The sequence below is a fragment of the Carassius gibelio genome, chromosome B19 (genome assembly GCF_023724105.1).
Source record: "Carassius gibelio isolate Cgi1373 ecotype wild population from Czech Republic chromosome B19, carGib1.2-hapl.c, whole genome shotgun sequence".
Classification (NCBI taxonomy): Eukaryota; Metazoa; Chordata; class Actinopteri; order Cypriniformes; family Cyprinidae; genus Carassius; species Carassius gibelio.
Genome location: NC_068414.1, coordinates 32,987,917 through 33,002,874, shown reverse-complemented (window position 1 = coordinate 33,002,874; position 14,958 = coordinate 32,987,917). Strand labels below are relative to the sequence as shown.

General features: G+C 35.3%; 2 protein-coding genes across 2 annotated transcripts in view; both read right to left on the bottom strand.

The window, feature by feature from the left end:
• The window catches only part of LOC127979734 (patr class I histocompatibility antigen, alpha chain E), a 268,175-nt gene extending 264,057 nt beyond the window's left edge, over nucleotides 1-4,118 (bottom strand). Inside the window, exon 1 of the mRNA XM_052585353.1 lies at nucleotides 4,069-4,118. Within this exon, the coding sequence (XP_052441313.1) occupies nucleotides 4,069-4,117 (49 nt within the window). The 5' untranslated portion in view covers nucleotide 4,118. The remainder of the gene's footprint in view (nucleotides 1-4,068) is intronic.
• Nucleotides 1-14,958, bottom strand: part of LOC127979732 (antigen peptide transporter 2-like) — a 412,715-nt gene that overhangs the window by 383,299 nt on the left and 14,458 nt on the right. The gene's annotated exons all lie outside the window — the stretch shown is intronic.

The window sequence follows — 14,958 nt, the reverse complement described above, 5'->3', positions numbered from 1 at the left end:
GAGATTGTCAAATTTATTGTTCGTGATTGAAATGCAATGCTGGACATCACATGTAAATCCAGGAGATCAAGTTAAATACTTGCATTGACTTCCCCCCCCCCCCCCCCAGCCAGTGAAACCAGACTGAAATTCCTAAAGGGGAAGGGCTTTAAACCTTTGTCTTCACAGAAAAGTCCCTTTGCCAGAGAATGGCAAAGAAACTGCTTTTTATACATTATATATGGACCAGAATGAACTCAAAAAAGACTTATGAATGAATCATTCCATTGCTTAACTCCATATTCATTTATGTGTAACCCACACATTTGACTATCATGTATAATCACTTATTGTGTATGTCTTTTGATAACTATAGGATACATAGTCATGTCTAGTATTGACATAATCGAATTTTCTTGCTTGATATTGTCCTGACAATCATTTATTTGTAAAATATATCATAATCATGTTATAGGAATCATGTCCAAAATTAGACCCTGTGAAGCAAGAACCACATGCTTGGTAAGATAAACAAATGATTTATGATACCCCAGACTCAAGACCATATCTGATTGGTCAAGGCAACATTTGAGGGGTGGCCCACAAGGAAGTTTTAAATACTTTGGACCCCATGAAATTTTGCTTTTAGTTCTAGCATTGCTTGTGCTATCAGTCATGCCTTGCTTTTAGTCTGCTTTTAGTCGCTAGCTGCTGCTATTAGCCATGTCGGCTTTTAGTTCCAGCCTCGTGCTATTAGTCATGCCTGCTCTTAGCTTTTAGCTTGTAGCTTTGCTACCTAGCTTTAGCTTGTAGCATCTAGCCATGCGGTTAGTCATCATTGTTCTTTGAGCGCGGTTCCAGCGTGCCTGCCTGCTGCTACTATGCTACAATGGGAAGGAACACAACCTAGTCTCGTCAAACTTTATTTCTTTTCTTTTCCGTTTGAGAGTTTCGTGTTCTGAGTTAAGTTTTGTAACGTCGAGTCTCCGACGCCTGACCTCGGATGCCCGTTCAACTTCGACCAGAGCACACGACTCTGCACTTTCAGCCAACGCCCAACAACCACGGGCTTTCCAAGACGTCACTTCACTACTGAACTTCCAGCCAATCAGCGACACCGGGATACCCCTTTCAACGGGAGTCCCTTTCACAGGAAACTAAGGCAACGTATCCCCAGATATTTGTTGTGCTGGTGTATCTAATATAATTTTAGTCACATTGAGGAACTCAATGCAAGGGCTAATTACGTGATTGATGGTTGTTCATGTCTATGCAATTTAACGTATTGCTGTAAACTTGGGATTCCATATTTCCATTCTCTTAAACTCATCTTTCCTTAACTTTCGACCTTCCTGCAACTTGTGTGAATGTGTGTGTGCGTGCGTTTATGTGTTAGATTAGTTTATATGTCTTAGATTTATCTAATAAAGCCTTATTCATATTGAAAAGAGAAGTATCTTGTGTTTTGTGCTTACAAGTTAATGTCTTAAACTGTCGATCTTGTTACTGTGCTAATTGATAGTGTTTCACTATAGTTTGGATATTAGTATCCAGCGCAGATTTGATGTTAAACGGCTAGTTCACTGAATCGCAGGGCGTCTCCGTGACCAGCCGTGAAACAGTGATTCTGTTCAAATTCCCTTTAAAATCTTAAATGATTCCCTTTGAGCTAAATTGACCTGTTTCCCTTAATTGACCTGTTTCCCTTACAATTACATTTCATATTGTATTAAAATTGAAAACTATTTATTGTATTTGTAATATTTCACAATATTTTTTTTTACTTTATTTTGATCAAATACATTCAGCCTTGATGAGTAGATGTTTCCAAACTTTTATCGATAGTTTAATAATAATAATAATAACAATAATTCTATATACTTTACTATACTATATTACAGTACTTTATTTTAATATATGATTGTATTGTTGTAATGATTATTAAATGCTGTTTTTTATTATTTACAGGACAGTATGTATTTTTATAAGATAAATATTTTTAATAACGAGTGCTGGGGCGTGGCTTGGGCGTGGTCAGTTTTTCCTTCTTTTTTGTCTCTAGCTGATCACATGGCTGGTATTACAATGTTATTTGTCTGACACGATAAGTATTATCGTCAAAGTATATCGCCACATGGAAATTAATTCAATTCAATTCAATTCAAGTTTATTTGTATAGCGCTTTTTACAAAATAAATCGTTACAAAGCAACTTTACAGAAAATTATGTTTCTACAATATTTAGTAGTAGCTAGTAGTTTGTGCACATTTGACAGGATTTTAGAAAAAATAAAAAAAATAATAATAATACAAGACGTAGTCAGCTAGACGATGAACTATTAATATTATTAAGTTATTATATGATTCAGTCACACATTTAGCAATAATTGTTAGTTCTGTTTGTTGATTCAGGGTTAGCATCATCTGGGGTCCTCTGAGGGTCAGCATCATCTCTTCTCAGGTTTTCTGGATCCAGACTGGAGCTTGTTTAAATCCTACATCCCGTGGCGAAACATAGAAACAAAATACAGACATCATTAGCATAGCTGCTGATCCAACAAAGTAAAATTAGTTTAACCCAAGCTAATGAATACAAATGCACCTTTGATCAGATGCAACTACACTCACGATTAAAAAGATACATTATTCGAATGCTTGACGAAAGAGATGTGTTTTTAATCTAGATTTAAACAGAGAGAGTGTGTCTGAACCCTGAACATTATCAGGAAGGCTATTCCATAGTTTGGGAGCCAAATGTGAGAAAGCTCTACCTCCTTTAGTGGACTTTGCTATCCTAGGAACGACCAAAAGTCCAGCGTTTTGTGACCTTTGGGTGCGTGATGGGTTGTAACGTGGTAGAAGGCTAGTTAGGTACGCTGGAGGTAAGTAATGATAATTTGTAACTGATACGGAACTTAATAGGTAGCCAGTGCAGAGACTGTAAAATTGGGGTAATATGATCATATTTTCTTGACCTCGTAAGGACTCTAGCTGCTGCATTTTGGACTACCTGAAGCTTGTTTATTGACGAAGCAGGACAACCACCTAGAAGTGCATTACAATAGTCCAGTCTAGAGGTCATGAATGCATGAACCAGCTTTTCTGCATCAGAAACAGATAACATGTTTCGTAGCTTGGCAATGTTTCTAAGATGGAAGAATGCAGTTTTTGTAACATTGGAAATATGATTTTCAAAAGACAAATTGCTGTCTAATATAACACCCAGATTTCTGACTGTAGAGGAAGTAACAGTACATCCGTCTAGTTGCAGATTGTAATCTACAAGATTCTGTGTAGTGTTTTTTGTTCCAATAATTAGTATCTCTGTCTTATCCGAATTTAATTGGAGAAAATTGTGTGTCATCCAATCTTTTACATTTTTAACACACTCTGTTAGCTTAGATAATTGGGAAGTTTCATCTGGTCTCGTTGAGATATATAGCTGAGTATCATCAGCATAACAGTGGAAGCTAATTCCGTATTTTCTAATAATATTACCAAGGGGCAACATATATATTGAAAATAGAAGGGGACCTAGGACGGATCCTTGTGGCACTCCATATTTTACTGATGATAAATGAGATGACTCCCCATTTAAGTAAACAAAATGGTAGCGATCGGACAGGTAGGATCTAAACCATCTTAGAGCCTGCCCTTGAATACCTGTATAGTTTTGTAATCGATCTATGAGTATGTCATGATCTATGGTGTCGAACGCAGCACTTAGATCAAGTAAGACTAGAAATGAGATGCAGCCTTGGTCTGACGCAAGAAGCAGGTCATTTGTAATTTTAACAAGTCCTGTGAATCACTGTATGGCCATTCTTTATAAAGTAGCAACAATGTTTGAAATTAACAACCTGAACTTCACCATGCAAACGATCATGCTCATATATATATACATATATATCAAAATTCTGTGATGAAATAAAGTTCCCCTTAAATAAGCATGGAGTAAGCACCACGGTTCGTCATGCTGGTTTGTTTACATCTAACTACCACAATTCCTTGCGCTCATTCAGTTTGAGTTGTGGTTTGAAGGCGTGATTTACAAACCTTCCTGGAATGCAGCATTAAAACAATCACTCACCAGCAGAGACAAGATGAGCTCCGAGGAGCAAAAGCACTACATGCCGCATCCTTTCTTTTGCCTGAAACAATTCCTTTCAGAAAATCCCTCTGGAGGCTTTACTTAAAATAAATGATATAGAAAGTTCGGATGTCGATGTTGAACTGGAGAAATGTTTCTGCACAAACGCCTGAAGTTCTAGCCAATAGCTTTTCTTGTTAAGTCTGACGTCACGAGTCACTATGAGTTTTTTCCTTCACTGGGTTGATAGCGAAAGTAAAAGACAAACTAGTAATTAAATTAACTTGGCATCATGTGAGAGATATGCTTTTTAGAGCTGAATATTTGTTTTCAACTTACACTGATGGAATGCACTGAAATGCTTGTCAAACATCCTACAAATTAAAAATCTATTTTATGTGATTGCACAGTAATGTACTTTACAAACATTGTTGCTACTTTATAAAGAATGGCCATACAGTGATTCACAGGACTGATTAAAGACAGTGACAGACAGCACTCATTTGAACTAAATATCAGAGAGATTGACAGAGATACAGTAGAAACATTATCTTATGTGTGGTTTTGTAATAAATAATAACCCAGATCATGAAATACATTTATTATCGTTAGAGTAAGGAAAGCTTGGGAAATAAGAGCATCAAAGGAGCATGTGAATTATATGGATTTATTTTAAATATTTTTAATGTTCTTCAATGTTATCCATAGTTTTGTTTTGTGTCTCTTTTTTTTTTTTAAGTATCAGTTCTGAAGAAACCCAAGTGTGAGATTAACCCTTTCATGCCTCACTCCTCTATGGTCAGATGGGCATCTGCTCTCACTGACTCCACCCAGAGTCCAGTCTACCTGCAAGCTGATTGGTTCTCAGTGGCAGCACAAGAGCTTGACGAGCAGCTCATGCTGTCCAATAAGTGTGCTTTCAGCTTCTAAAGTGTATACATTTATCATATGTTACTGAAATAATAATAAATATCATACATATTTTTGCATATAATAATATATAATAGTATATATTTGCACAATATATTATAAATTATATACTATATTATATAATACAATTGCTTGTAAAGAGCCAAAAGGTAGAGCAGGTTTCTCATGTATTGCATAAACATTTGTATTAATATATTGCATACCTGCATGTAATAGTACATACTTTATATCGGCACAGTAGTTGTAAGAGCCATTATGTCTATGGTATTTTGAAAGGAAGTTAAAGGAAATGCAGTGGAGTTTCAATCCTCCGGGAGGTTCACATTATGGCGGAGTGTGGGAGCGTGTGATCAGAATGGTCAAAAGAATTATAAATTCAATCTTACATCAGCAAACTTTGGATGATGAAGGATTCCAAACTGTGCTGTGAGAAATTGAAGCCATTCTGAACGATTGCCCAATAACCAAGCTGTCAGATGATCCTAATGATCTGGAACCACTAACTCTAAACCACCTTCTTCAGATGAAAGGTAAACCAGTACCTCCTGGACTATTTGACAAATCTGAATTATACAGCAAGAGGAGATGGAAACAGGTCCAGTATGTGATTTCTTCTGGACAAATTAATATTTGCCTTTGCTTCAAAATCAGCAGAAATGGAATAAGGAAAGGAGAAACTTGTTCCTGGTGACATCGTTGTTATTGTGGATTCAACAGCTCCACGTGGATCTTGGCAGATGGGACGAGATATGTAAGTCTTTCCAGATAAAAATTCAAAAGACTTGTATGTTCTGTGTGAGTACAAAAAACTAAAACCAGTGTACTCGAGAGACCTGTGGTAAAGCTTTGTCTGTTGTATGACAGCATGGAAATTTAATGGACTGATTGCAAAAACTGTTTACTTTTTGACCTAGAGAGGACTGATTAATGCAGTGTTTACAATGTTGCTTTGGGCTTTAATGGCTCTTTGTATTAATCTTGTATTGAATTGTAATGTCTACCTTCCATGTACAATTAGGGGCCGGGGTGTAAGGGCCATTATGTCTATTGTAATTCAGTTTTTTACCACTGGGTGGAGTGTGGGCCTTATTGAGTATATTGGTAGGTAAAGAAAAAGAGAGGGCAGGTGTGTAATTAGAGGGAAGTACAACATTTTTTGACCGTGTCTGGAGGTGATTATGTGGAAGCATTCGATGTTATCATAAGCGCATTGTGCAGCAGAACTGAGTTAAAATGACCAGAACAAGCTGTGATGAATAAATCTGATAAAGCAGCTTGGAGGACGATGTTTTGTTTGGATCTCACGCACACGCAGGTTACAAATGAACTGACCTGTTATAAAAACTTAATTATTTTCCTTTAGTCAATTCCAAAACATTATATTTTTAACATAACTTATTATTTTTGGCTTATTGATTATAAATATTGGACTCTGCAGCTACTATTCATGGTTTAGTACATAATTTTTAAACATCAAATCTTACAAATTGCTTAAACACCGTTAACTTTAATCAATTTACTCACTAGCACAGCTGAGAGTAATTTCAAGGAGCAGAAGAACTACAGTCCACATGTTCATTTACCAGAGCAACTATCAAGATGGGTGTGTTTCAATGAGTGTCTATGACAACTAACAAGGGAGCAGAGAAGCAGGGAAATAGGAGAGGAACAAGACAACAATAGTGACACAGAACTACAAACTGAAAGTCCTTGAATATAGACACATGAAACACAGACAGGGATCGTCTGTGATATAGATACAAGTATGGATGGAAAATAAAAAATAAATAAAAAAATACATGTGGCAATGATTAAATATATGAAAAATAACATTTGTGAAGAGTGGAATTAAATAAATCAAAAAGGAAATTCCAAAAGCGGAAATAAAATGCAAAATGGAAAGTTGGGTTTTAATTCTGTCTTTATCTAACATAGAGTTATTTGTGTATCAAGATCCATGTTTATTTATTACTTCACGAAATTTCATCAATCATCAGTAAGCAGAATTTATGACACTATTAGGTGATCATGTCAAATAATTATGACAAAGATGTGCTGCTGTAATTGCTGCAAAAGGTCGACATACCAAATATTAAAGTTAATAGTGGATAAAAAGGTATGATTCACTTAGGAATCATAAATCTCTATTTGCTGTGCTCAAAGCAACTATCTGAAAAGGTTGGAGGCAAAAAAGGTCAATACTTTCAGATCTTTCAGGTGTTCAGGCCACCACTGTATTCTCTCTCTCTCTCTCTCTCTCTCTCTCTATATATATATATACAGTATTGTTCAAAATAATAGCAGTACAATGTGACTAACCAGAATAATCAAGGTTTTTCATATTTTTTTTATTGCTACGTGGCAAACAAGTTACCAGTAGGTTCAGTAGATTCTCAGAAAACAAATGAGACCCAGCATTCATGATATGCACGCTCTTAAGGCTGTGCAATTGGGCAATTAGTTGAATTAGTTGAAAGGGGTGTGTTCAAAAAAATAGCAGTGTGGCATTCAATCACTGAGGTCATCAATTTTGTGAAGAAACAGGTGTGAATCAGGTGGCCCCTATTTAAGGATGAAGCCAACACTTGTTGAACATGCATTTGAAAGCTGAGGAAAATGGGTCGTTCAAGACATTGTTCAGAAGAACAGCGTACTTTGATTAAAAAGTTGATTAGAGAGGGGAAAACCTATAAAGAGGTGCAAAAAATGATAGGCTGTTCAGCTAAAATGATCTCCAATGCCTTAAAATGGAGAGCAAAACCAGAGAGACGTGGAAGAAAACGGAAGACAACCATCAAAATGGATAGAAGAATAACCAGAATGGCAAAGGCTCAGCCAATGATCACCTCCAGGATGATCAAAGACAGTCTGGAGTTACCTGTAAGTACTGTGACAGTTAGAAGACGTCTGTGTGAAGCTAATCTATTTTCAAGAATCCCCCGCAAAGTCCCTCTGTTAAAAAAAAGGCATGTGCAGAAGAGGTTACAATTTGCCAAAGAACACATCAACTGGCCTAAAGAGAAATGGAGGAACATTTTGTGGACTGATGAGAGTAAAATTGTTCTTTTTGGGTCCAAGGGCCACAGGCAGTTTGTGAGACGACCCCCAAACTCTGAATTCAAGCCACAGTACACAGTGAAGACAGTGAAGCATGGAGGTGCAAGCATCATGATATGGGCATGTTTCTCCTACTATGGTGTTGGGCCTATTTATCGCATACCAGGGATCATGGATCAGTTTGCATATGTTAAAATACTTGAAGAGGTCATGTTGCCCTATGCTGAAGAGGACATGCCCTTGAAATGGTTGTTTCAACAAGACAATGACCCAAAACACACTAGTAAACGGGCAAAGTCTTGGTTCCAAACCAACAAAATTAATGTTATGGAGTGGCCAGCCCAATCTCCAGACCTTAATCCAATTGAGAACTTGTGGGGTGATATCAAAAATGCTGTTTCTGAAGCAAAACCAAGAAATGTGAATGAATTGTGGAATGTTGTTAAAGAATCATGGAGTGGAATAACAGCTGAGAGGTGCCACAAGTTGGTTGACTCCATGCCACACAGATGTCAAGCAGTTTTAAAAAACTGTGGTCATACAACTAAATATTAGTTTAGTGATTCACAGGATTGCTAAATCCCAGAAAAAAAAAATGTTTGTACAAAATAGTTTTGAGTTTGTACAGTCAAAGGTAGACTGCTATTTTTTTGAACACACCCCTTTCAACTAATTGCCCAATTGCACAGCCTTAAGAGCGTGCATATCATGAATGCTGGGTCTCATTTGTTTTCTGACAATCTACTGAACCTACTGGTAACTTGTTTGCCACTTAGCAATAAAAAATATACTAAAAACCTTGATTATTCTGGTTAGTCACATTGTACTGCTATTATTTTGAACAATACTGTATATATAGATATATTGTCCGAACTTCCACCTGGAAAGAAATATATAGTGGCCAGAAGCCAGAACTTTTGGAACTGTAATTGAATACCCCTGCCCTTCATTGGGGTAGTTATCTTTCTGTTAATAAAGTCTGTTCACTTAATCTTCATCTTCGAGTCCTGCTTACACCAAGCTAAGGCAAAGTGTTCAAATGATGATCAAATGGTTTGGAAAATCAGTGTAAATACATATTATCATTTGCTTTATAATTCATAACCCATTTTTTGTATTACAAGTTTTCAAAAATGTTATGTTAAAATAAGCAAATGAGGCATTATTTATTGAAATATGCGCTAATTTGCATAATTGTCTAGTACAAAAATCTGAACACTCGATGAAGTCAGTTTAAAAATATATATATTTATTTTTTGACATTAGAATCAAATGTTTTTACAGAGGGAATTCTGGATATCTTTTTTTTTGTCACTCCATAATTTAGAAAATACTTTGAACAGCCAGAAAACAATATATTTTCCCAACTTTGGGGGGAATAAAATGTTGTATATAATCAAGGAAAATATATATGAACAAATCACTCTGTAAAAATAATATTAGAATATTGTCAGGAATACAAATGTAAAGTTTGGCGTGTGTCAGTTCTACTGAAGTGGAGATTTATGGCTCAGTGTTGGAGAAAAAACTCATTTTGAGATAACAGCCTTTAAAAATATGTATTGAAATCTATTGACACAAACAGATAAAGTGCTATAAAAGAAACACGTAACAGGAAATTTTCCTTCAACTAGTTTGAAAAAGCACTTTATGAAAAGCCAAAAAACCCAAAAACTCAAAATTGACAGGTTCTTGAAAAAACAGTGTTTTTGCCTGCAGTGTCTCACCTTAAGGGGTTGTGTTATCTGTTTTCCTGAGTGATTTCTGAATTCAATACTATACTAACTGTATCCTCATCTTTGTGTGCTATACTTTAACCACCTGTGCCCATGTAATATTAATGCTGTGTAAGTATTGATCACGTTAACTAGTTAATTTATGATGACAAATAAATCCTTACTGTAAAGTGTTATTAAAATAATGTATGTGCTGCAAAAATGCTTGAACAAAAATTGATTTTAAGATTCAATTTTGTAAATGAAAAGTGCCATACTTGTCCAAATTACTGAAGGTAATTACTGAAGTTACTAGGTAGAATTGAGTGTAACAGATCACATTTGCTGTATTTGGTGACTAGTGAAAAACAGTTGATGGAAACCTCAATTGCATGCCTGCATGGTGAATACAGTCATTTTGATTCTGATTAATATCTCATATCAATATCAACTTTGGGAAGCAATCATGCATTTTAACATCATATATGATCTAACATCTGTAATTTTAGAAAATTCTGTTGAATCTGAAGCAAAAGTTAATCAATGTATTCTGATGAAATATGGATGCTGCTGTTTTGTAAGAGAGTATGAAAGACAGACATTCATCACTTGGCATTTTTGGTTAAGTTTATTTATTTTTAAAGATTCAAAATGAGATTACAATGTTTTTAAGGCAACCAATATATAAAAAATGTAACAATTTCGATATAAACCTCAAATAATGGAAAATATCTATATTTACTGTACTGTACAGATGTTCGTGTAAATGTTTAACAGTACAATATCTTAATCATTACAAGAATCAATATTTATCAGTATTATACAACTTATCTAAATTATGTGAAACAAAAAAAAAAAAGAAATAAACAGAAAAAGGCCAATAAATCCCATCCAAGAAATAAAATATGAAGCCTCCATAGTACAACTTCCCAGTTCAACAATTCTCTCTTGTCGGAAGCCGTGTGTCAAAACAGAGTACTGCAAGCACTCAGTAATGTAATTATTGATTTACATTAGTTGGAAAGCCTCTTTGCTTTCATAAACGGTGTACTTTTGATTCCTCAAAGAGTCTGTGTCACAACTCTGCTCTTTTTACATTGGGATATTTCGCGTCGGGGTCCTGATCATTGTTATTCTGTGAGAACAATCGGTTGGATGTACATTATCCCGCTTATTACACGGCTGCTTGCTAAATAATAAATAATTAGATGAAAAATATTGATTTGTGTCGAAATATTTGAATGCAAAGCTTTCGTGAAGACAGCAGTTGCGAGTAAACGGCAAATTCAAACTAAACGGACATTTAAGGGAAAAGGTGCCGGCAAACCACAAAAAACACAGCATTTCACCAAAAAATAATAAAGGTAATAAAATAATTAAGATGAAAATGTTTTAAAACCTTACCAGTTTGTTAGAACTCTTATAATCCATTACAGCGTACAAAGCAATCGTAGCAAATGGCAACAGCTGGGTGTGTATGAAACGAGAGTTATCCACGTTACAGGGATGACATATTTAAACTATTTTACACTATTTTATTAGCTAAACAAACACAAAGCTTCCACCAAGAAAAAAATATAGTTCAAGCAAGAGTGGAGAGACGACTGCTGTTACCTGGATGAGCCTGTGTTATCATATTTTACAGGCTGTTATCATAGACTGTATTATCCAGGGATAACATACCTCTGACTGTCACTGCTGACCAATCAGAATCATGTATTCCACAGAGGCGTGTAATAATATAATATAACATAATATAATATAATCAATCCCAACACTGAAATATCCTGTGTGTGAGAGGAAGTGTGTGTTTGTGTTGTAAGCAAGACTGACAGCAGAATAGACATCTTTTTAAACTTCATCTCACGCACTCATCTCGTCACCTAAAATGCCAGAAAATTACATTTTATTGATTTCACATGACTGAAACAGCTGCACTAATGAATAAAAATAAAAATAATAATAATAACAATAATACACTTACATCTTTTTATGTTTTAATGAGTGGATCATCTGAATGAACTGAATCAATTGAATCACGTGAACGATCTGAATGAACTGAATGAATTGAACCATCATCAGATGCTAGAACAGAAAACACAAATTACAATCATCATGACAGCTACTGTACATCACACAGCTACACAATTTCTTATTAGATATATTTAAAGAAAAATATATTATAGAACTATACACATATTTTGACTTTTTGATTTTACATGACCAATGTTTTAGAAATATAAACATATTACGATTAACCACATCATAAAGGGCAGAGTCCATCTGTTATTAATAAATATCAGAGATTAAGAAAAACTTACCAAAGACAGGTTTGAAGTCTGAAAAAAAAAAGAAACCCAGAGAGATGAAATATTAGGACACAAATGTTTAAATAAAACATGCAATGTAGTCAATAGTGATGATAATATTATCTGAGTCTCTCTCACCTTTCTTTTTCTGATAGACCTTATACACAACAACACCATTGACAATCAACAGGAGGACAGCAACAACAACACCAATGATGATGCCGATGGGGACAGAATCTCCTGTTTGATCAGAGAAAACATCAGCTCAATCTCAAAGCCAGATAATGTTACTAACCAGGGGCCTGTAAAATGAAGCTGGATTAGCTGGCTATAGGTAAGTTTCAGTTTAGTTTTCACCAACTCTGAGGTACCATGAAAGGGGCTTGGATATTAGCTGCATTCATTGCCACAGTAACTTACACTCCACAGATAAGCTATGTTCTGGTTTAGAGATCAGGAACTGAAATTTGACCAATCAGCTTTGGGCAAAGTGTCACATCTCTGATGCAATAAAGCCACTCCCCCAGTTTCTTGAGTAAAACATTTTTAAAAAGGTAAAAACATCTGGCTTTAGCAGTGATTGTTTATTATAAATATTTTATATGATTTATATATTTATTAAAGCCTTGATCCATTAAATAAGCAATTTTAATTGAATAATTATTATTAATCTTTTATTTAAAATTTATGTAAATATAATAATGAATTGTGTAATAATAATATACAATATAAATAAGCTTTAGAATCAATAGATAAAGCTTTAAATATGATTACATATGAGTTCAGATTTTTGAGTCTCTTTATACCTATATATATATATATATATATATATATATATATATATATATATATATATATATATATATATATATACAGTATTGTTCAAAATAATAGCAGTACAATGTGACTAACCAGAATAATCAAGGTTTTTAGTATATTTTTTATTGCTACGTGGCAAACAAGTTACCAGTAGGTTCAGTAGATTGTCAGAAAACAAACAAGACCCAGCATTCATGATATGCACGCTCTTAAGGCTGTGCAATTGGGCAATTAGTTGAAAGGGGTGTGTTCAAAAAAATAGCAGTGTCTACCTTTGACTGTACAAACTCAAAACTATTTTGTACAAACATTTTTTTTTTCTGGGATTTAGCAATCCTGTGAATCACTAAACTAATATTTAGTTGTACGACCACAGTTTTTTAAAACTGCTTGACATCTGTGTGGCATGGAGTCAACCAACTTGTGGCACCTCTCAGCTGTTATTCCACTCCATGATTCTTTAACAACATTCCACAATTCATTCACATTTCTTGGTTTTGCTTCAGAAACAGCATTTTTGATATCACCCCACAAGTTCTCAATTGGATTAAGGTCTGGAGATTGGGCTGGCCACTCCATAACATTAATTTTGTTGGTTTGGAACCAAGACTTTGCCCGTTTACTAGTGTGTTTTGGGTCATTGTCTTGTTGAAACAACCATTTCAAGGGCATGTCCTCTTCAGCATAGGGCAACATGACCTCTTCAAGTATTTTAACATATGCAAACTGATCCATGATCCCTGGTATGCGATAAATAGGCCCAACACCATAGTAGGAGAAACATGCCCATATCATGATGCTTGCACCTCCATGCTTCACTGTCTTCACTGTGTACTGTGGCTTGAATTCAGAGTTTGGGGGTCGTCTCACAAACTGCCTGTGGCCCTTGGACCCAAAAAGAACAATTTTACTCTCATCAGTCCACAAAATGTTCCTCCATTTCTCTTTAGGCCAGTTGATGTGTTCTTTGGCAAATTGTAACCTCTTCTGCACATGCCTTTTTTTTAACAGAGGGACTTTGCGGGGGATTCTTGAAAATAGATTAGCTTCACACAGACGTCTTCTAACTGTCACAGTACTTACAGGTAACTCCAGACTGTCTTTGATCATCCTGGAGGTGATCATTGGCTGAGCCTTTGCCATTCTGGTTATTCTTCTATCCATTTTGATGGTTGTCTTCCGTTTTCTTCCACGTCTCTCTGGTTTTGCTCTCCATTTTAAGGCATTGGAGATCATTTTAGCTGAACAGCCTATCATTTTTTGCACCTCTTTATAGGTTTTCCTCTCTCTAATCAACTTTTTAATCAAAGTACGCTGTTCTTCTGAACAATGTCTTGAACGACCCATTTTCCTCAGCTTTCAAATGCATGTTCAACAAGTGTTGGCTTCATCCTTAAATAGGGGCCACCTGATTCACACCTGTTTCTTCACAAAATTGATGACCTCAGTGATTGAATGCCACACTGCTATTTTTTTGAACACACCCCTTTCAACTAATTCAACTAATTGCCCAATTGCACAGCCTTAAGAGCGTGCATATCATGAATGCTGGGTCTCATTTGTTTTCTGAGAATCTACTGAACCTACTGGTAACTTGTTTGCCACGTAGCAATAAAAAAATATACGAAAAACCTTGATTATTCTGGTTAGTCACATTGTACTGCTATTATTTTGAACAATACTGTATATATATATATGTGTGTGTGTTATCAACTATATAAACTAACTTTTCTAACAAAACAAAGTTTTTTTTAGTTGTTCTATTTCAAGGACAGCTATTTTGACATTACCACAAGCGTGTAATGGAAATGTTACGCCCCTTACCACAGTGTGATGCAGATTCCAACACAACCAGAAATTTGTTGCATTTGTTGCATCCAGTGGAGACATAATTACTGATTATAATGACTTTATACTGTCTTTTTACACATTGCGTTGCATCGTGCAGCGTAAACATAAAACCATGTCTTGAGAAACAACAAACAACAAGTGCTACTCTACATTGCTCAAAACTCATATTTGAATCATCAGTGGAAAATTATTTAAATATGAAAACGTAC